Source organism: Arachis hypogaea, chromosome 9 (assembly GCF_003086295.3).
Source record: "Arachis hypogaea cultivar Tifrunner chromosome 9, arahy.Tifrunner.gnm2.J5K5, whole genome shotgun sequence".
In the NCBI taxonomy this organism is placed as follows: domain Eukaryota; kingdom Viridiplantae; phylum Streptophyta; class Magnoliopsida; order Fabales; family Fabaceae; genus Arachis; species Arachis hypogaea.
Genome location: NC_092044.1, coordinates 8,593,274 through 8,617,293, shown reverse-complemented (window position 1 = coordinate 8,617,293; position 24,020 = coordinate 8,593,274). Strand labels below are relative to the sequence as shown.

General features: G+C 29.6%; 1 protein-coding gene and 1 pseudogene across 1 annotated transcript; one reads left to right on the top strand and one right to left on the bottom strand.

Moving 5' to 3' along the window:
* Positions 1 to 6,848: 6,848 nt before the first annotated feature.
* Positions 6,849 to 11,117, top strand: LOC112710262 (alcohol dehydrogenase-like 7; annotated as a pseudogene).
* On the bottom strand, positions 10,903 to 19,119 carry LOC112708820 (neutral ceramidase). The gene is made up of 10 exons (XM_025760753.2): positions 19,037 to 19,119; positions 16,931 to 17,167; positions 15,930 to 16,138; positions 14,720 to 15,007; positions 14,232 to 14,487; positions 13,534 to 13,792; positions 13,015 to 13,140; positions 12,478 to 12,541; positions 12,142 to 12,311; positions 10,903 to 11,657 (listed from the first exon to the last, which is right to left on the bottom strand). The coding sequence occupies exons 1-10, from the start codon at positions 19,117 to 19,119 to the stop codon at positions 11,103 to 11,105; spliced, it is 2,247 nt and encodes a 748-aa protein (XP_025616538.1). The 3' UTR covers positions 10,903 to 11,102.
* Positions 19,120 to 24,020: the final 4,901 nt, after the last annotated feature.

Sequence of the window (24,020 nt, the reverse complement as noted above, 5' to 3'; positions counted from 1 at the left end):
TCCCTTTATGTGGATCAGACAAATATCCAGCATTTGCATAGCCAACTAATTGTGACTTGGATCCATAGAGATAAAACAATCCCATATCAATTGTTCCATAAAGATATCGAAAGATCTGTTTGATTCCACTTCAATGTCTTCTGGTTGGAGAGGAACTATATCTTGCTAGTAAATTTGCAGCAAATGATATATCAGGTCGTATATTATTAGTAAGATACATTAGTGCGCCAATAGCACTAAGATATGGTACTTCAGGACCAAGATATCTTCATTCTCTTCCTTAGGACGGAATTGATCATTTTCCACATCCAAAAATCTTACAATCATTGGGGTACTCAAGGGATGTGACTTATCCATATAAAATCTTTTCAAGATCTTATCTGTGTATGTTGTTTGATGAATAAAGATCCCATTTTTTATATGCTCGATTTGCAGGCCGAGACAAAATTTAGTTCTTCCAAGATCTTTCATCTCAAACTCTTCTTTTGGAGTTTTTATAATTGTTGGAATCTCTCCAGTAGTTCTAATGATATTTAAATCATCAAGGTACACAGCAATTATAATGAATCTAGATGCAGTTTTCTTTATGAAAACACAGGGGCAGATACCATCATTCTTGAATCTGTTTTTGGCCAAATACTCAGTAAGACGATTATACCACATTCGTTCAGATTGCTTTAGACTATATAAAGATCTTTGCAATTTGACTGAGTATAACCCTTGTGAATATTCATTGGGTGGTTTAGATATCTTTAATCCTTCAGGGACTTTCATATAGATATCACGGTCTATTGAGCCGTACAAATAGGCTGTTACCACATCCATTAAATGCATATGCAGTTTATAATATGCAGATAAACTGACCAAATAATGCAATGTTATCGCATCCACTACAAGGGAATACGTTTCTTCATAATCTATACCGGGCCTTTGTGAAAAATCTTGTGCCACAAGTCGGGATTTGTAGCGCACAACTTCATTTTTCTCATTTCGTTTTCTCACAAATACCCATCGGTATCCAACAGGTTTTACATCTTCTGGTGTACGGACTACAGGTCCAAAGACTTCACGTTTTGCAAGTGAGTCTAACTCACCTTCATGGCTTCTTTCCATTTTGGCCAATCATTCCTTTGTCGACATTCTTCGACTGATCTTGGCTCAAGATCCTTACTTTCATGCATGATATTCAATGCCACATTATATGCAAATATTTCATTGACAGTTGTCTTATTTCGGTCCCATTTTTCTCCTGTAAAGACATAATTTATCGAGATCTCGTCATCTTCACAATTTTCATGTACCTGAATGTCTTCTGGCGTTAAAACTATATCAGAATTTTGGACAACTGCAGGTGTCTCTACTATGTCTTTTTCAATAGGAATAGTATTTACCTCTTTTCTCTTTCGAGGATTTTTGTCTTTGGAACCGACATACCTGCCACGCTTTTGGCGTGTATTTACTTCGGTGGCATTTTGTCCAACTGGGACATCAATTCGAATTGGGACATTTTCTGCTGGTATATACAACTTGGTTATTCTCTTTGTATCGGAAAATGCATCAGGCAATTCATTTGCTATTCTTTACAAATGTATAATCTTTTGAACTTCTAGTTCACATTACCCTGGTCGAGGATCTAAATGCATCAAGGATGATGCATTCCAATTAAGTTCCTTTTTTAGAAGGTTATTCTCTCCCTCTAATATTGGAATTTTGATTCATCAAAATGACAATCCGCAAACCGGGCTTTAAATACATCTCCAGTTTGTATCTCAAGATACCTCACTATAGAGGGAGAATCATATCCAACATATATCCCCAATTTTTTTTGGGGTCCCATTTTGGTGCGATTGGGTGGTGCAATGGGAACATATATCGCACACCCAAATATTTTTAAATGGGAAATATTTGGCTGCTGGCCAAAAGCTAATTGCATAGGAGAGAACTGATGGTAACTCGTTGGCCTCAAACGAATAAGTGCTGCGGTATGTAAAATAGCATGCCCCAAACCGAGGTTGGGAGATTTGTTCTCATAAGTAAGGGTCTAACAATTAATTGAAGGCGCTTAATAAGTGATTCTGCTAACCCATTTTGTGTGTGAACATAAGTTATTGGATGTTCAACACTTATTCCATTAGTCATACAATAAACGTCAAATGCTTGGGAAGTAAATTCATCAGCATTATCAAGACGAATTGGTTTGATTTGATTTTTGAAAATTGTGCTTTTAATCGAATAATTTGAGCCAGTAATCTTGCGAATGCCAGGTTGCGAGAAGATAATAAGCACACATGTGACCATCTCGAAGATGCGTCTATAAGGACCATAAAATATCTAAAAGATCCACATGATGGATGAATAGGTCCACATATATCACCTTGAATCCTTTCTAGGAATTCAGGGGACTCAAATCCAATCTTTACTAGTGATGGCCTTAAAATTAATTTTCATTGAGAACATGCAGCACAACAAAATTCACTAGTTTTAAGAATCTTCTGGTTCTTTAGTGAATGTCCATGAGTTTTTAATAATTCTCCTCATCATGATTGTTCCCAGATGACCCAATCTATCATGCCAAATTATGAATTCATTTGGGCTAGTAAACTTTTGGTTTACAATGGCATGTGATTCAATTGCACTAATCTTGGTATAATGCAATCCAGTTGAAAGTGAGGGTAACTTTTCTAATATAACTTTTTTATTTGGATCATGAGTTGTGATATATAAATACTCATGATTTCACTCATTTATTGTTTCAATATGATATCTATTTCGGTGAATATATTTGAAACTCAACAAGTTTCTCAAAGACTTGGTAGACAATAGTGCATCATTTATTATGAATTTTGTTCCTCCAGGAAACAAAATTATAGCTCTTTCGGAGCCTTCTATCACATTGCCTGAGCCAACAATAATATTAACATATTCTTCTTTTGGCACAAGATGGGTAAAATATATATTACTTTTAAGAATAGTGTGCGAACTTGCATTATCTGCAATGCAAATATCTTCAGAATATGTCCTTGCCATTTTTCTTCAAAAACAAATGATAATAATAATAAAATGAGTAGAAGTACATGCACAGTAAAATTATTCACATGAATACTTAACAAACACATACATATATCAAACTATTCCATCATTGATCAAATAGCCAATATTTTCTTCAAAATTCTTAAAGAAATTAGATACATCATAATGAGTGGTGGAATTTTCATCATTTGAAACAAAATTTGTTTCCTTTCCTTTGTCATCCTTTTTCAAGGATGTTTGATAAAGATCAACTAGGTGCCTTGGGGTACGACAGGTACGTGACCAATGATCCTTTCCACCACAACGGAAGCATTTATCCTCAATTGATATACTTTGCCCATTGTTTCTTTCTTTATCCCACTTCTGGTGAGATCTTTTCTTGTGAACATAATTTATTTTTCTTCCATAATTTTTCTTGTTATCAAAATCTTGCCATTTACCTCTTTTGGGGTTATAATTTGCCACATTTGCTTCAGAAAATGGGGCAGCGCCAGCTGGACGTGCTTCATAATTTCTTAAGAGCAACTCATTGTTGCGTTCAGCAACAAGAAAGCAAGAAATTAGCTAAAAAAATTTTGAATCCTTTTTCTCGATACTGCTGCTGCAGAAGCACATTCGAGGCATGGAAGGTCGAGAAAGTTTTCTCTAACATATTGGGCTTGAGGAAGTATCACCGTCTTTTGATGATTGTACCTTTCTTCAAGGTCTTTCTACAGGTCTGCAGGATCTTTTAATGTGGGATATTTATTTTTCAATCATACGTCAAGATGACGACGAAGGAAAATCATAACTTTGGCTTTATCCTTCTGGGATATATTATTTACAGCCTCAATGGTATCTCCAAGATCTATTGAATCAAGATGGATTTTAGCATCTAGTATCCATGATAAATAATTATTTTCAGATATATCAAAAGCATTATATTCAAGATGAAAGAGATTCGACATAATAAAAATTTGTTACTTGAAGTATTCCTAAAATTTCGTTAGAGTTTCGTGCTGATACCGTGTTGTAGATTAAATAAATAAAAGATATAATATAAAATAAAATGTAAATAGAAGACTCTAGTTTTGATATTTACTAATATATTTATCTCATTATATTAATAGAAATAGCTTATATATTTACTACTATTATATATTAGCAACGTATGAAAAGAGAGAAGAAAAATTTTGTATATAGACAATATAGTTGAATTATATGGTAAAGATGTAAGTTTACAGATTTTTCTTTTAATAGAATGAAAGAGAGATTAATAAAGGTAGGATCCACATTTTGAATAATAATAAAATAATAAAAAATAACTATAAAAGGAATTATATTCTCTCTCTATACCACTCACATCTGTACACTAGAGTGCCCCGACAATATATAGAGAGAGAAGATTATTGTTATTGATGTGTATTGTTTCATACGTTCACTTCCTCGATTTATACATACAAAAGGTATTCCTTTTCAACCATTATTAAATTTATTCTCCCTTGATATCTTCAGCTTTTAACATTGTAAATATGAACTACACATATTAAATGATGGTCATCCACCTCATTTGATCTTATCACAACACATAATAAATTTTTCAATTGTTACCTGCGCCAAAAATAAGAAAAAAAAAATCATCATTTCATAACTAAGCCGAAGTGAAATTCAATAGATTTTGTATAATTCTGCAGATTACTAATTAATTTATCACACACAGTATTCCAATGATGTAGTAAAAACAAAACACCATTCATCACATGAAAAAGATAATTCGCCTACTAAAGATTAAGAGGTCCATTTTTATTGTTTAGTTTTTGCAAACTTACATCCTTCCTTCATCAAATTAAAAATAGGAAGATAATTCAGCATTTGAATCCCACGAAATATCCATGTTCACATCTACACACATATTAACATTGCAGAAAAGCTAAGAAGAGACCGTTTGTTGAAGGACATGGGATGGTGGGTATTCTCCAGGTGAAAGAAGAGAAGAAGACATGGAGATCAGCGTCGGGGAAATTAGCTTTGAGGTATCACTCAACAGAAAGCTTGCTGGCGAAGATGTGCTGCTACTCTGCTAGACGTTCCGACAAATACAGGTAGTGATCCTAAAAGTATACCAAAGGCGTGATCCTCCTCCCGGTCCTCCATTTCCAGTTGTCCTCTTTTTGCCGTCAGTTCTCTGGCAAATATGGCGTGCCTTCACCATATTTTTTTACATTGATGATTGGATTTCACTACAAAAAAAAAAAGAATTTGGATCCTTTAAATTTTAAATTTATATTTTAGAGGGTAAAGTGTGATTTTCTATTTTTGAATGGTTTTTCTCTCATATTTATTCATAGTCCTACTTATAAAATAAATGATGAAAAATCACACTTTACTTTCTAAGGTGAAATTCAAATCTAAAAAAAAATATTAAATATCATCAGATTTAGAATTGAACGTTAGCAATGAATTTTTCGTCGGATTTACCGTCAAATTTGGCAATAAATTCGTAATCTTAAAATATTATGGTCATAATTGATGTTTAGACGGTAATATTTGAAGGAAAAAAAAAAAAGAAATTTTGACGCACAAACTACCGTTAGGCGGTAGATCCGACGGCAACGTTATTTAGCAAAACGTTGCGTTTTGGGCACACGGAAAATGTTACCGTCGGATTAATCTTACAGTAAATTTAGAGCTAAATTCAAACGCAAAGTCCTTTTGTCCCCTCACTTGTCAGACATGATTCTCTCTCTCTCTCCTCATCTGCTCACACCTCCAAGGGCAACAGTCACCGTGGCCACCATTGGAGCTTGTCGCCGACGTCACCACTACACCTGGAGCACTCGCTGTCACCGGAGCTGCACGTGCTCGTCGAAGTTGCTACTGTCCCCATCACATCATCTTCCGTCACGGTTGCTGTTCACATTGTCGCACCGCTGGACGATAACCACTATCATCTGATTAATTTGTTGGTATGGTTATTATATTTTTCATATTATTTTGTGAGCTTATCATTTTGTTAGGGTTGTTGATAAATCAGTGTTTAAATTGCTTAATGAAATATGTTATTAGGAATTGTTGTGTTAATTTAATGTAAGTAAAAATTAAATTTGTTATTCCTATTGTTAGTTTGGTTGAATTAAGAATTAGTTTTAATTAATTAGAATAATGAGTTTTACCTATTTTGTTAAATTAGTTTTCGAATTAGTTTCAACTTGTGAATTTAATAAGTAATCATTTTTATTAGGATGGTGCTAGTTTTTCTGAATTCAATTGGAGTTTCCTTCTTTTATTATTTTAGGTTGGTTTTCTATCTCTAAATATAATGAATTGTTTAAATTTTATGTTAGACTTACTTTTCTTAAAATAGAATTCTAGGACGGAAGTGAGAGAAAGTTTTATAATAATACTTTCTCGAAATTCTTGTTTGTTGAAAAATTATGGAATTTTAAGGAATTACGCATTAAAACGATTAGAATTTGATATTTTTATTGAATATTTATATGTTAATGATTTATGTCTACAGTTATTTTTTATATGAAACTATTGTCTTTATTTGATAGATGTCACTGAATTAAGGATAATGTCTATCAATTATTATTTAAATTGTTTATTATGTACTTGGTTTGTCAGAAACTAATAATTATATTTAGCGAAAGATTCCATTATAGGGATACTTTGTCGAATTTTTTAATTGTTTGGAAAATAATCAACTCTTTGTCCACTTTTGAAACTATGACGTTTGGTAATGGTCATTGGTAGTTTTGTGTCCATTTTCCTTTTCCGTTTTGTTTAGCCAATTGTTAACGAAAACTGCTATTATATTAATAGAAAGACACACACAACTAATTTTTTAAATTTTCCGGACCATATAAGTTACCATGGAAAGTGAGGGGACCCAAAGAAGTTACCATGGAAAGTGAGGGGGAGGACCAAAAATGAAAAGTCTCATATAAGCTCTTCACATTGCTACCACAACATTCCATTATTTGTTGCAGTTACCATGGAGAGTGAGACCCAAGGCCACCCAATAACATGCAAAGGTAATTACTCAACTCATCAAAATGCTCTTCTCCTTTGGACTTTCATTTCTCTAATACCTGTTTTTTGTTTTCTTTAGCGGCGGTTGCTAGAAGACCCGGTGAGCCATTGGTTATTGAGGACATCGTTGTGGCGCCGCCAAACCCCCGTGAAGTTCGAATTCGGGTTATATGCGCCTCTCTCTGCGGCAGCGATGCTACTTTCTTGAAGCTCCAGGTGTTTTTTCATTTTTTATTTTTTTTAAATGAGTAACAATGCTATTTGTTCATATAAGTTACTGGTTATAATTTATAAATTAAGCTTCCAAAATTGAAACACAATCTGAATGTACAAATAGCATTATTCTTGATTGATTTAAAAGAAACCGAAATGTTTGGTAAAAAAAAAATCGCAAAAATTAAGCAAAACTTGTCTTATTTAGTATTTATTATTGTTGTTAGAATTAATAGGCTTTTTTTTTTGTCTTTCTAGTATTGCTCTAAAAGAAATTAGTAAATCTTTTTGGGATGACTGATGATTCTTTAACACGCTTTATTATATCTTGAAGGGAGGTCCTCCTGGATATTTTCCAAGAATTCTGGGTCATGAAGGAGTTGGGTAAGTTCCTTCATGTTAGTTGTTTCCTCATTTATAACTTCTCTAATTATCCACACACACACAACAAAGGGGGAAAAAAATTAGTTGTGGACAACTTCCATTAGCTGCTAAAGTGATTATATATTTATATCTCATAATTTTGTTGTTCATTTGTGTCTGGTAAGTCAGCATTCTTCTTCATTTTTTTTTTAATATCCTCCTTGTATCATAATAGTTTCAAAGTGCCCTCACTCCAATGGTTTGGAAGAGAATTTAGGATGTGTTTAGGTCAAATATTTTTGGATTGGGTTTGATTTGATTTGATTTGATTGAAATGGACTGAAATGAATTAAATTAGAAGTGAATTATTGTGGTTGGAATTGACCATGTAAAATAGAATTTTATTTGATTTAAAAATTGAGATTTTATATTTTTTTTTCTTTATTTACCACACGAATTTTCATCATTACCAATAATTACTCTCAGACCGCCCCAAACCTGTGCCGGACCACCACTGCTACTTCTTCCCTTCTCTAAACGCTTCTCTTTTGTATTAATACCTAAAGGGGAAAAATGACTTTTTATATTTTAATATACCAAATTATTTCAATCCAAACCCAATTTTATAAAAAATGAAGGGACTTGAGTATAGTTATAATGTAAATTCATGGAATTTTGAAATCAAATCAATTCCAATTCCATTGTGTTACTAAAACACCCTTAGTGAGAGTTTGTTGTAGTTAGTTCTTACATATGTATGTACAATTCTGTTAGTTTCACACCTTCCTTATATATAAAGTCAGTTAAATGATCATACTGAAGGATACACAGCTGGTTTCATTCATTTCTTTCAGTGCCAACACTCCAATCCTTAATGGTATCTGCGAGCATTTTGATGATTCAATTTAACAAACTATATTGTGACAATTTATCTATGATATAAATCTATGGCTTCATGGTTCTTCATTTGTTTCACCTTATGCCAGTTGTAAATGATTGTTCATATGTGAATGGTATGTTTAAACAATTTTGAATGTAATACAGGATTGTGGAAAGTGTAGGAAAAGATGTAGCTGAAGTTACAAAAGGAGATGTGGTTATTCCAATTTTTCTTCCAGATTGTGGAGAGTGTACAGATTGCAAATCAACAAAGAGCAATCGTTGTACTAATTTCCCTTTCCGGGTATCCCCATGGATGCCTCGAGATGGCACATCGAGATTCACCGATCTAAATGGAGATATCATATACCATTTCATGTTTATTTCAAGTTTCAGTGAGTACACTGTCGTTGATGTTGCCAATCTAATAAAGATTGGCCCAGAAACCCCCCGGACAGGGCATGCCTGCTCGGTTGTGGCGTATCAACTGGTAAATTCCATAATAGAAAATCCTAAAAGTTATAGTCAAATTAACTGGTGATGACTGATGAAGAATACCAGGTTTCTGTCTATGATTATTGATATAAACTATGCACAAATACTTCATGTTATTCACCTATGGGTGCTGTATAAGTATCTGCATAAAATACTCTGTACTTTTATTAGTGCAACATAGATATTAAGTGTTGATTAAAACTTCCATTGTTAGGGGTAGGCGCTGCTTGGAGAACAGCAAATGTGGAGCCTGGGTCTTCAGTGGCTATTTTTGGGCTGGGATCTGTTGGAATTGCAGTATGAACTCTTAGGACATGGCTTTTGTTTTATTTTAATCTTATGTATGCTGAAGTTTTCGCCGCAATTGATTGGTTTCTTAGGTTGCTGAGGGAGCTAGACTTTGTGGAGCTACTAGGATTATAGGTGTGGATGTCAACCCGGAAAAATATGAAATTGGTAAATGCTAGCTTCATAAAACCATATATACCGTTCAAGTAAAATAATATACAATTTCTATTCATTTGTTTATGAATTTAATTTTGATGTACTGACAGCATAAAACAATTTACACGTGCATCTAATCACGTAATGTCACATAAGCAAAACTAACTACTTTTTTTATTGATTGCGTGAATTATCGTCCAAAAGAACGGATGTGATTAAACGTCTTCGTAAAATACACTGTCAGTCATCAAAATTAAACTCTTGTTCTATTGTTATTGATATTTTGTTTTCGTGGTATGTGCATATTCTTGAATCAGGGAAAAAGTTTGGACTCACAGACTTCATCAATCCTAAAGAATGTGGGAACAAACCAGTGAGCCAGGTCTACCCTCTTAAAAGGAAGAAATTTTGATTCAAATTATATGTCTTAGGTCCTGAAATAGAGATTATAACCAGATTTGCAAATATCATATCATTGATTTTTTTTTCTTTGCTGATAATCTGCCAAAACTTATATAACTGAAGTTGTGGAGCAGGTTATCATAGAGAAAACTGGCGGCGGAGCAGATTATTGCTTTGAGTGTGTTGGTATGGCATCATTGGTGCATGAAGCTTTTGCTTCTTGTAGAATGGTAAATCTCTGCAAAAGTTCCAAAACTTGTTCTTGGTTTTCATTGTCATGTCCAGGCATACATAAATAATGTGATTAAAGCTATAAGGCCGTGTTTGGTAGTTAGAATACAAATACAGAGACAGCGAAACATAAAAAATGTGTTCGCCAACACAAATTTCTGGTACTTTTGTTCTATTTTTGCTACCAAACACAGCCTACCAACCAGTAACAACTCTTAACTTCTGCTAAATAAATTGAAACCCCATCTCTTTGGGAGAATTTATTATTATGTTTAGATAGACAACAGGCTATATTTCGAGAGTGCCTTAGGTATGAACTAAGCAAATCAATAATTGCCAAGAGCAATGAGTAGAAAGTTGATTTTTTTCAATCAGGGTTGGGGAAAAACAATTGTTGTAGGAGTGGACAAACCAGGAGCCATGTTGAGCCTCAGTTCATATGAGGTACTTCATGATGGGAAGACCCTCATGGGATCCTTATTTGGAGGACTCAAACCTAAGACTCATGTCCCCATTCTCCTCAAAAAATACATGGACAAGGTACTGTATACAATTCTGCAGTGATTATGCTATAAAAGTATAAATAGTAGTAATAACAATGTTAAATAGTAGTCCTAACATGCTTGAGCTCATAGCTTAGTGTTTTTAACTGCATGTTTCATTTGAATCTGAAGTTTTGTGTTTGATATCTTTGCTATAAAAATATTGATGGTAAAAAGTAGTAATTGAACTTGTTTGGTTCATCTTTTGTTAGTTTAAAATTTTCCGAATATATTAAAATCACAGGAACTGCATTTGGATGGGTTTGTCACTCATGAGGTGGAGTTTAAGGACATCAATAAAGCTTTTGATTTATTGTATAAAGGAGAGAGTCTCCGATGTGTGATTTGGATGCACAGATGAGTACATCAGATTCTCATGTAATCCTAGCCCCATGAATAACCATGAGATGCAAACATGAAACATTGTTGTGCAGTCCTCTTTTCGTTATTTATGTAAGAACTTATCTATTTCACAGAAGTGATATAATTCTACTTCACTGCAAATGCATGTGATGTGCCGGTAAAGTAACTGATTCGGGAGGTGCCGGAGGTCTTTGATGCTCCGAAGTGCCTTAGTCTGTATACTCCAGAAATAGCATGATTTGGTATTTCCCATTCTATGGTGGCTAAGCCATGCAAGGAACTATTGTCTAATTTCCACTTGAAAAACAAGCTTAGATCATCATCATCATGAATGGTAAGCCACTTTTTCCCCTGAAGCATCTCCACCGCGGCAAATGTACCTTCTGTTAGAAGGTCATGTCTTGGGTTGGCGCTCCAGAACGTGGCGCTCGGCCTATCTCCCTTGGAGAAGTAGCCTCTTTTTGGAAGGGTTATGTCTTGTTTTGTGTCGCCGAGCTTGATGCCTTTTGGAGGTGACTCCTCAAAAGGACCAAGTAAGAGGCTTAGTTGTTGCGATGAAAGATCCGGCGGCGAAGGGCCTTTTGCGGCGACTTTCTCCCCTTTAGCCATTGCTCGTGCTAGCTTATTGAATTCTTGGATATATGCAGATAATGTGTGAGGACCATAGAGAGTTGAAGCAGCCTGCTCAATTTAACACTGATTCAGGTCAATTTTTTGAGTTTATAACTATATGGTTTCCACTAGGTTTATTCATACACCCTAAAGTTCTAGTAGTCCATTAGTACTAGGGTCACTAAGGTTTCTTAGGATGTAAGATTTAGAATGTTTGTTTGTAATCTCTTTCGTTAAGTAAATGCTGATATGACACCTTAAATGTGAGATGGTGTAGCTTTAACCATGATGTGTCTTATTTTGCCACATCAATGTTTTAGCCTGTCGGATTAGTATTTAACAAAACAAACTAACCACAGATATTAACATATTAAGTTCAAGGAATCTCCAATCGAGTTAGCAATTGACTCGAAGATATAGTGTCACATTGGTAACAGGTGGAAACTCACATGTAGTTGTCTTGATGTGAAGTTGTTAATTCAAACCGTTAGATAACAATTTAGTCAAATATATCAAATCATCTAACGGTTCTTAATTAACAAGTTGTTCTTACCTCGTATCGTTGTTGACGGTATTCTTCAAAAGTTGCAATGTATTGCGAGTAAGTATTGGTTAGTCCTGCAATAACAACGTGTGTGTCCTGGTCGAATTCTCCATTTCCATTAGATATTAATGTCTCCTTCACTGCTTCCCTTAGCCTTCTTCCAGACATTGTTGTGAACTCTGCAATACTCAAAGGATAATAATTTGTTAGGGTAGCATTTGTTGTTCATTTTATAATTTGTCAAACTTGCAAATCATAATCAATCTTTGAAGAACTACTAATCTATATAAACAGCACAAGTCTCTTTTCCTTTATGTTTTAATACTTGTGCAATTTGAAACATACCTCCTGGTACTGAAAGAATAATCAATTTCCCCAGCCTCAATATCTGGATTGGAAGAATTGCTGGCTGTATGAATAACATATTCAAATTACAAGAGATTAGTAAGTTGTTATTTTTATAGTTTTTTTTTATAGGATAATTTATATATATTTAACACTTTTTAAAATTGACAGCACTATCCGTGCATAAAATTTAAAAGTTAAATTATTTTGTTAGTCCGTAAAGTTCTAAATTTGTAATTAAGATCATAATTTAAAAGTTCTTAATTGGATCTATACATCAATTTAAAATTTGTAATCACATTTTTGTCGTTTAAAAAATGTCTTAAAAATCTTAAGACATATTTGTTAATCATTAGCAGTGTAAAATGGATAAAAATATTTTTATAACGTTTATTATTTAAAATGATCTAAATTACAAATTTAAATCTGATGTAGTAAAAATTTTTAAAATATAACAACCAAATTATAAATTTAAAAAATTATAAAGATTAACAGAGTAATTTAATCAAAATTAAATGATAATTTTTTTTCTCATACCGCCCAAGGATACGGATCAAACATTTCTCCAGTGCTTAACAAAACAGGCTTTGGGCTTTGGCATCTCACTTGATGCTTACTTGGTTTTTTCAACAAATCCCTCAAATGCTTCCAGAAAGGATTAATCTGCATAAATGAATCTCCTAGCAGTCAAGTCAGATTAGTCAAATTTTGGATAACAAAAACGCTAGGTGAAGCAGTTTTTAGTAATTTTAGCCATCATTTACACAAATACTAAATTATTTTTAACAAATAAATTTTATTAATTTATGTGTGCAAATTCTTAAAAATATAGGTATAAATTATATTAATTCATATATGTAAACTCTAATAAATATAAATATAAATTATATATTTTTTGTATACAAATTCCTATAAATATAAGTATAAACTATTGCTGACTAAAAATAATAATATTTGCTGGTAACATAACATTGCAGTTTCTAATAATAAGATTAAGATCCGGCAACTCGGCTTACCATAATAGATTAAATGGTAATATGAGAATTAGTTAGTTACCTTTGTATCACCTTGTTGAAAGCCAAAAGCACCAGGTCCATCAGTAGTGCCTGCAGCAAAACCAGGACCAAGGGCTGCAGGGCAAGTTTTAACTACCTTGTTGTTTTCCAATTTAACTTGAATGTTTGTGAAGTTGACATAAACATGGCGATAATCAATCTTTCCTCTTAATTCTTCTGAAGCAGACTCAAACAACTTCCAAGCAGTTATGAATTGTCTCTCACCTATCATCTTTGTGCTTAATATTTCATCTGGGTATCTGCTCCATGCAAAATTGCATATTATATTATTTATGCATATGACCTTGCTTTTAAAAATGTCAATTTAGTTCCTAAAATTATATTACTAATTAAGTGGACCTTTATTTTAAGATTTTGGAAATTTATGCTGCTGAAAGCATAATGACTTCAGAATAACATATTTGATCTTCCTATGTTTCAACTTTCAAAGAGATAAGAGATGATTTCTGAATATTTTATAGTTAAGTATGTTAGAAAAATTTTAATAATTACCATACATACTTTCAAGAATATACAAGAATTACTAAAGTTTCTAAAAATGCAATTTCTAGCCTTGAAACAAATGTTCAATACGTTAATGGCGAGTATTTATTTTCATGTTAAATTAATAGCTTAAATATTAACACATTTTATATTAAATAATTTAGTCAAACATATCAAATTATCTAACGGTGTTACCCGGGTCCTCGGCCCACACATAGCTGGTCATTGCCATTGCAAGAAGAGTGGTTGAAGTCACAAGGTTTTCCAGTGTCAATGCAAAACGCTCCAACAACATTTGGAGTGACGTCTCCAACATTTGATTGGCAAAACGCCGCCACGAACAAGGACCCATCGTTCTTCCTCACCTTCGCTTCTTGGCTTCTTTCTTTGCTGCATTCATGCCCTCCGCTCGCTTTTATTCCTCTTGCTTTCTTCACTAGTTGTCCAATGTCTGCCCTCATTAACCATTCAACTTTTCATTTCATACATATGATTTTTTTGTAACGAATAAAATGATGTAACATTAATTAATCATGTTATATGTATACAAAAATCAATTATTAATATAAAATACAAGTTATATATAATAAAAATAAATTAAATAATATATATATTTATACAGTGACTGATTTTTTATGTGCACGTAATATTTTTGAATTAATAGAGGGGCAAATTTAACAAACCTGGTGGAAGAGTGGAAGTGATGGTAGAGGGTGAAGAAAAGAAATCTTCGAAGAGTCTAGCAGCAACACCCTTGTTATCTCCACTAATAAGCTTGTTGTCTCTGCTCATTGAGGTTCCATGAGTTGCATACCAATTAAATGATCCAATGCTTTTGCCACTTGCTTCACCCACAAACTTCAAAAGGGTCATTTCTCTGTCTACATTGGAATCGTATCTTGCTCTCTCTTCTGCAGGGTTTTCCAGATATGCACTTGGACTTCTGTTTATACCACCTCCTTTTACCTCTCCTACAATAAATAATCCACAATATTTGATTAAAAAGAAAATTAGCCAAACAAATTTATAATTTATCTTATTTAATATTTATTAATTGTTGCTAGAATTAAAAAATGTTAAACAAAAAAAAATTGAACTTTTTTTTTTCTCTAGAACTACTGATAAATAATAATTAACAAAACACGCTAATCAAAACCTTTATATCAAGACCAATTATAAGTGATCATCACTTTTTAGTGAAAAAAAAATGATGAATTAGTTAGTGTTAGTTCAAAAATAAGATAAATATATATAAAAGAAAAATATTGGTCGTAGCATAAATTCAAAAAATGTTGATAATAAAAACAAAATATATATAACATGATAATAAAATAATTTTTATAATAATTTAATATAATGATCAAATGGCATGGTCTTCCTATACTCATTTAAGAAATCGCAGATTTGAGTCTTTTTATTTTTAGTTAAAAAAATAATATAATATATATAGTGGGGTCAATCTAATAATATACTGGGGGCAAAGGCAAATTATACATGCATCCATAACTAGTCATCAAATATTTTTATAATAAAATAATAACACTATTCATACACCAACTTCTTTTAATATTTGTATTAAAAAAAACGATTGTTATTAATGGATTGTATATTTGTGTTACTTTTTAATTAACAAAACAAGAGAATACATGTTAGTTGTTAAAAATATCAATCATATGATATTATAGAAAGATTATTATGATTATTAGTAGTTGATATTATTTAGCTAAAAAATATGTAAGTTAATATGAATAAAGAATACATAATAATTAATTTAGTAGTCGATTTTTAGTGTATATAGAATAATATGTTTTTAATAAAAATGTTGGTATTAAAAAATAATCACAGGTTTACTTATAGCGAAATTAAAAGCAAAATAATGAGTGTATTATTGACCTGTGTTGATAAAAATGGAAGCGGGTTTGAGATTGTTGTGAGCTTGAATAATGGTTTGTAGAATTGCGTTAGCGATGGCATCAAAGGATTGTTTGACAAAACCCAGAGAAGTGACAGAGTAAATCACATACTGTAGATAGCCACCAGGTCCAGCATGTGTATGTGTCCCACTTATTGCTACATTTTCTTCATTGTACAAATTTCCATACCTTCAACAGCAATAAATAAATAAAAATAATTAATCTTTTTTATAATAAAATATTTTTTCTACAAAATATATATTATTCTAATATCATTGTCTCTCTATCACACATATGGTAAATTACTATTTTGATTTCCAACGTTTGGATTGAATTTTAATTTGATCTCTAATTTTTTAGACATTTAATTTCAGTTTCAAAAACTTTTAAATATTCTATTTCAATTTAAAATAGTCTTAATTAAGCGGGTTTAATGTTGTGTCTAACCATTAAATTTGATACAAATAATTCGCATATTGAAGAGGCAACAACATTCAATTTAGTATGTACGTAAAATGATCAACCAATAATTACTAATATAAAAGTTTCTTTTTTATTTTGAAGCGTTGATAATTGATTGTTAGGATTTTGAATTTTGTACAAAAAAAATAAAGAAAACAAGTATTACAAGAAAGTTTTAGTTATGTTTTTCTAATATTCGAAAAAAGAAATGACTTAACTCGTAATATTATTAACGTCTACGTCATTTATTCCATTAATTATTAGAGTCAAATTTAACGATAGAATAATATTGAACCTATTTAAAATTTTTTGAGACAAAAATAAAATATTTAAAACCTTAGAGAGCAAATTAAAATTTGTCCGCAATTAACCAAAATTATACTTTATCCTCACACATATTTTGGTGTCTAATAAACACACTACAAAATCATATGATCAAATTTCCCCACAAAGTAAAATTTAAACACCATATATATTTCACTACAAGAAACATCATGTTAGCAAAATTTGGATTATTACCTTGAATGGAGGGCCTGAAGAACCTTAATAGTAAGAAGCTGAGAAGCCATTCCAGCATCAAGATTGACAAACACAAACCTGTTATTATTATTAGAGGCATCAGCCACAATGAAAGTTCTTGCTCTTAGCCTGAAATGAATTCCAGAAGTTTTTTGTTCCAAATTTGCATAACCCATCATGTTCACATCTGCAGCAGGACCAGTCATGTCATAACTCCCAACTCCAATTAAGTACTCACTACCATTTCTGCAATACACTAACAAAATCAATGCACTAAAATAAATAACTCCTACTAAATGCTTCATTATTATTCTCATCTGCTATAGTCCTACTAAGTAGTTAAAGTCGGTATATATACTATGTATTTATATGCACATAGCTTCTACTAGCTCAAGAGTGAAATGATTTCTTGGATTCTGGTTCAGTAATTATAGTTATGTACTCTATCTATCTCTTTTAATTTATCTGTTAACCTTTTCCTTACTTTCAGATGCTTTAAAATGTTTTTTATTTGTATTTTTTTGTTTCAAAATATGAATACAGAAAAAGTTTTATAAGTGTATTTAATTATAATTATGAGTTATAATAATAGTCATTCAAAAAAGGATTGATGTGATTAAAAAATTTATACTTAGTTCATCAAAATTAAACACTTAAAATGTATATTTAGAAATATATATAAAAAAATAAATTTGGTAATAAAATTATATAAATGGACAAGATTAATCCTATATTCTTATATACATAAGTAAACTTCACTTGCTTAGAAATCAATATTTCTTATAATTAATGTTCTTTTTTTTGGTGTCTTAATGTTCTTTAATTTGTTTTTCATTACACATGTATTTCACTACACACAATTATTTTTTGGCTACACTCTCTTAAGTCTTAACATTTTATATACTCATTTAGTTGTATATAATTAGATTTAGTGCATTGTCCCTATACTTAAAATATTACAACGTAACATTTGTTATTTTCATCTTTTTTTTTTGTTGTTGGTGACTTGTTGTGTTCATATTTTAAAAGTTAATTAATATCACTATTCACTACTCTAATTTAAAGTTTGTTTTATATTGTATAGTATTAAGGTCATTCTAATATGTCTATACTATGTTGGTTATGATGTTTTAAAAAATAGGGTAAAGTATATTTTTTATCTTTAAAATTTGACAAAAGTTTTAAAAATACCTCTAAATTTTATTTTGTTTTAAATTTGTCCCAAAAGTTTTCGATTTGTATCAAATATACCTCTGACTGCTAATTTTTTTAAAAAAATTAAGACTGATTCAACAACAATTTTATAAAAACAACCCTCAATACAAGCAAGTCAAGTATAATTTTCATGTATTATTGTTAGATTGGTCTTAATTTTTTAAAAATTTAACCGTCAAGGATATATTTGATACAAATCGAAAATTTTTGAAAAAAAATAAAACTTAGAAATATTTTTAAAATTTTTGTCAAATTCTAGAAACAAAAAATATACTTTACTTAAAAAATATTGCTAAAATTAAAGTAATATTTTTTTATTATTTAGCAACGGTTTTTAAAAAATATTGCTAAAAAATATTACTAAAATATAAAAAAAATATGACTTTAAATTTAACAATTCTTGTATAATCACCTTTCTATCATAAATATTTTTAGTAACGTCCAAAAAGTAGAATTGTCGTAAATGAATAAGAATACCCAAAGATTAGGTTAAAATTGAAAGAGACAAAAAAAGTAATATATTTTAATTATATCTAATAATTGTATAACAATTACAATTTAAATAAATAATTCAATAAAGAAATCAATAAACTCACCGGTAAGCTCTAGTATGTATTTAATGATTACTTAATCTTTATTTTGCGTTAAGATAAAAATTAGGAGATTAAAATTAAACTAAGTTTTTATATTGTATTTGGTATAAAATGTATTAAATTGAGTTATATTTTAATATTATATATAATTTAAGATAAATATAAAATTTAAAAAGTAGATTTAAAATTTAAAAAAGTTGAATAAAAATATTTTAAAAAAATATTATAAAATATTTAGTCTTTATATTTAAAAATTTTAATTCTGTGTGTTTATATTTTCTAAAAATACTAAAGAGACTGATTACTAAATATAATACTCAATTGCAGTTGCAGAAAACAAACGCAACCTATAAGTAGGGGTGACAAAGGCCAGCCGCCCATGTAACCTGCAAAAATTAAAAAAGACGAGTCGGGCTGGAAAATTGAGATCGCTACACATTAAAATCCCGCCTAACTCGCACCACTTAAATCATGGGTTTTGGCGGAATTGGACGAGCTTTTTTGTTGGGTTTAGAATTTTTTTGAAGATGTTCTAATATAATGTTTTGGATTATATTTTACGTTTGATTTATTATGTTCTAAATTTATAGATGTTTAATTATATATTTTGGACAATGTTGATTTTATTATTTTGTTTTAAAAAATTTGGTTTATGATTATGTTTATTATATATTTATAATTATAAAGACTTTAATATTTGTTAATTTAAAAATTATAAATTATTAAAATGGTTGTGAAATTATATATATTATTTAATGGTTTTTTTATAATTTATATTATTTAATACTTAATAATGAAAAAAATAAAAAGAAGATTTTACAGGTTTGGCGTAGTCAGTCAGCCCGCCAATCCACTAATAAGTGAGACGGAATAAAATGTCAGAACCACCTCATTAGATGGGATGAGACAGACCAATTTATCAAAAAGACAGATTTTTAATATGACGAGACGAAACAAGACAAACTTTTTTGTTTGTCACCCCTAACTATAATCTCTTTTGGTGCCTTCTTAATCCTCATAATTAAACTGAAGTATATTGGCGCCAATAGTTAATACTAATTTGATATTAGAAAAGTATAAATTTAAAATGAGATAAATATGTTTAAACTTTAAATAGAGAGAGCATTAAGTAGCATTAATTTTTCTTTCTTTTAATTGTACCCTTAGTATCTTAAATGAATAAAATGTGGGACATTTGTTGATATAATATATTGAAAATGGAAAAGAATAATAGGTGTAGTACTAGTATTATTAATATGTATATATTTATGTTTATGTTTTATACAGGAGCAACTTTCTCTATCATTTTTATACTATTATTTGATCATTTTTGTTGTAATTTATTTGTTTTTTATAGATAAATTAAAAAATAAATCGAAAGACAGAGAATATTTTCTTTCTGAATATGCTAAGCAATTATTTTGGCAGCAATTAGTACTTAGGTAACGAGGAGTGTGAAAATGATTTTCAAGGTACTGGTTTGGCCTCTAATGTGTGATTTACACGAATTCATGCCGATTCAAAAATAATTTCTCCGGCGAGGATTTCGATGAATTTATAATTTTTATTATGTATAAGTTATATAGTGTTTGTTGGGATATTATTAAATTAAAAATATATTTTTTAATGCTATAATGAGTTTTTTTAAATGAATTTAAAAAAAATTATTTTTTTGAGTTGTCTTTTTTAAAATTTTTTATAAAAAAGTAAAAATAAAATTATATTTGGATATCTCATACAAAAAGATCTTTTTATTTATCAATTATGTTTGTGTATAAACTTATTTGGGTAAACTTCTAAAAAAAGAATTTTTTTTGAATTATCTTTGTTAAAAGATTTTATGGAAAAGTAAAAGTAATTTTGGGCTTGTTTGGGTGAGCTTTTAAGAAAAGATATTTTTTCGAGTTATCTTTTTTTAAAAAATCTTATAGAGAAGTAAAAGTAATTTTATGTTTGGATATCTCATGTAAAAAAGTCTTTTTATCTATCAATTATGTTTGGGTATAATAATATAAAAGTATTTTTTTGTTTATTTATTACATGAAAAATATTTTTTTTTTAAGAAAAAAAGATCTATTAAAAAAAGATGTAAATTATAGTTTCTCAAAAAAGATCTTATTTTGATTTTACTAGTGTTTTTACTTTTACTACTGGAAATTTGCCAAACATGTTAAAAAATAAAAAAGATATTTTTTCATTGAAAAAATATCTTTTTTAATAAAATAATGGCGCCCAAACATGCACTTTATGTTTGGATATCTTATATAAAAAGATCTTTTTATCTATTAATTATATTTGGATATAACGATATAAAAGTGCTTTCTTTTTATTTATTTAATACATGAAAAATATTTTTTTTTAAAAAAAGATCTTCTAAAAAAAGATGTAAATTACAGTTTTTCAAAAAGAAATTTTTTATTTTTCTAGTGATTTTACTGTTAGAAATTTGTCAAAAACACTAAAAAATAAAAATATATTTTTTTATTGAAAAAGATCATTTTTATCAAAATAATAATACCCAAACAAACACTATAACAATATAAAATACTTTTCTGTTTATTTATTATGTAAAAACATTTTTTTAAGAAAAAATATCTTTTAAAAAAATATAAATTGTACCTTTTAAAAAAATATTTTTTAATTTTTCTAATGTTTTAACTTTTACTACTAAAAATTTATCAAACACGTTAAAAAATAAAAAAAAATTTCATTGAAAAAATATTTTTTTATCAACTAAATGACACTCAAACAAACACAATTTATATCTTTTTTTTAAATTTAAAAAACAAAAGTCTCACCTAATAAATAAATAAAAAATATTTTTATATTATTATATTTAAACATAATTGATAAATAAAAATTTTTTTATATGAAAATCTAAATATAAATTACTTTTATTTTTTTATAAAATTTTTTAAATAAAGATAACTCAAAAATTTTTTTTATAAGCTCATCCAATTATATCAACTGTAAAGACAATATGCGATCGAATTGGCTCAATTTAATTTTATTATTTAATTTAATTTAATTTGATCTAAAAATTTGATATATCATAAATAAGAATTTAATTAAAAAATTAATTATTTTTCAATTAATATTACCTAAGATTTTAAAATTATTATTTTATTTTATATCAATTATTTTCTTAAATTGTAAACTCTAGATCTAGTTTCAAATCTTAATTCTTCTAAAAGAAAATAGGATTGAAAAGATAACTTTAACGATAAAAAAGATTAATTATATTAACTAATTAAATTAAATATCTATATATATTATAAAAAATATTAAGTTTGATAATAAAATAATAGAATTAATATATAGCACTCTATAAAATGACAGAGCATAACATAATTTTATGGTGTATAGTTGAAAAGTTATTATATATTTTATCAATTAAATTTGATTATTTTTAAAATTAATTTTCAAAATATAAAAATTCTTGAAAATGAAACCTAAATCATATGATTGGAACAAAGGTTGCAGGGTGTGTGTATATATATATTGTTTTGAAGTTTTGATAATATTTTTAAATTTTAAAAGAATTTAGTCAGATTAAAATATTATTAAATAATAAAAAAAGATGATATGAATTTTAGATTCATTATTTAAATATTGTAGAACCCATGAAACTTGGTCTCCGAAAAAAGTGATTTGTCTAGCATTAACTTTAGAAAAGGAGTTTAGAAATATTTTTGAATTACAACGTATGTCCCTTTCCTCTATTCTAAATGGTTTTTGAAATCCCCCATCCATTGGTACTTTTAAGATTAATTTTGATGCTAGTTATTTTGGTTCGGGTGATAGTGTTGGTTTTGCTTGTGTTATTAGAGATTGTAATGGGAGTTGGCAAAGGTGGTGTTTGGGAATGATTGAGAGTAATAGTATTCTTCAAGGAGAATTGTTTGCTATTTGGAGAGGATATCTCTTAGCTTGGGATGTGGGTCAACGAGATGTTATTTGAGAGACGGATTGTGTGGAAGCATTTAATCTTGTTACTCAAGATGGTTTTGGATTTATTGATCCATTGGTGCTCAAAATAAGAGATATCATGCATTGGAATTGGCGTGTTGACTTTCGTTTGATTATGAGAGATGCAAACACGATGGTAGCTACTATGGCAAAGATGGCGATGAAGTTACAACTTTCGCTGGAGCTTCTTTCACCTTGGAAAGAGGTTAAGAGTAATCTTAAACGGAACTGCCCCTCTATTTAAACAGTTCCTTATTTTGTTTGTTTTGTTTTTTTTGTTTAATTTATTTCGGTCACCAAAAATTTAAATATTGTAGAAACTTCATAATCATCAATCATCATAACCATTATAATCATATATATAAAGGATATGCAACAGGCAACAAATTAGGATTGGATTAGTTTTAAAATTTAGATACGAAATTCAAGCCAATAATCTGATCCCTCAAACGGCCTCAATGTTTTTTAAAAACGAAATCTAATATTGTTTAACATATATATTATTTAAATAATTTTTAGTGTATATTTAGCATAATTAATTAATAAAATCAAGATTTATGTTTAACAAATTAAAAAATCAATTAATAAAATTAAAAAATATTTTATTTAGTTAATAAACTTGTGAGTGTTATCAAATCTCAAAATTGATTTAAAATTGCAAAAATCTAAATCAAATCACAGGGATTATATTTTATTTAAATTTAAACACCCTCTTAAACCGAAAACCCCAGTCTCTTGGCGCCATCTCCATCGCCCTCTTCAGACGCAGTGTCTCTTTCAATCTTCGCAGTCTTCATCTCTTCAGTGAAAAATCAGCGTTTCAGGTTCGGCTCTAAGTTCTAACACTGTAACCCTGTGGATCAGTTTCCTGTGATTGTAACCCTAATTTGAATCTTCATATCTTTAACTTCTTGTTCATGGAGATATTGCTGATTAGTCTGTTTCTTCTTTCTAACACTGAATGGATCAGTATATATATATATATATATATATATATATAGAGAGAGAGAGAGAGAGAGAGAGAGAGAGAGATTTTACTAATTATATTTATTGACAGTTATGCGAAAATCTTTAGACTTTGCTTTAGCTCAAATCTTTAGAGTTTCCATCCTTGATCTTATTTGTTCTGTATGTGTTTTTTGCATCCAAATTAGCGGTGTTTGTGCAGATGGTGATCAATAATGATTCTTGTGGGTTCTGCTTTGTTAATTAGTGTTGCAAAACAAAGGGAAGAAAACAAATTTTGTAAATTATTTTTTTAGAGAAAAAATCTCTATATGATGACCATTTAAGATATATCTACATTGACAGCA

Coding starts and splice junctions, on each gene's coding strand:
- LOC112708820 (XM_025760753.2), bottom strand. CDS start 19,119: ATGGGCGGCTGGCCTTTGTCACCCCTACTTATAGGTTGCGTTTGTTTT. Junction 17,168..19,036: donor AGTATTATATTTAGTAATCA/GTCTCTTTAGTA, acceptor CAGAAATGGTAG/TGAGTACTTAATTGGAGTTG. Junction 16,139..16,930: donor CTTCAGGCCCTCCATTCAAG/GTAATAATCCAA, acceptor TTGCTGTTGAAG/GTATGGAAATTTGTACAATG.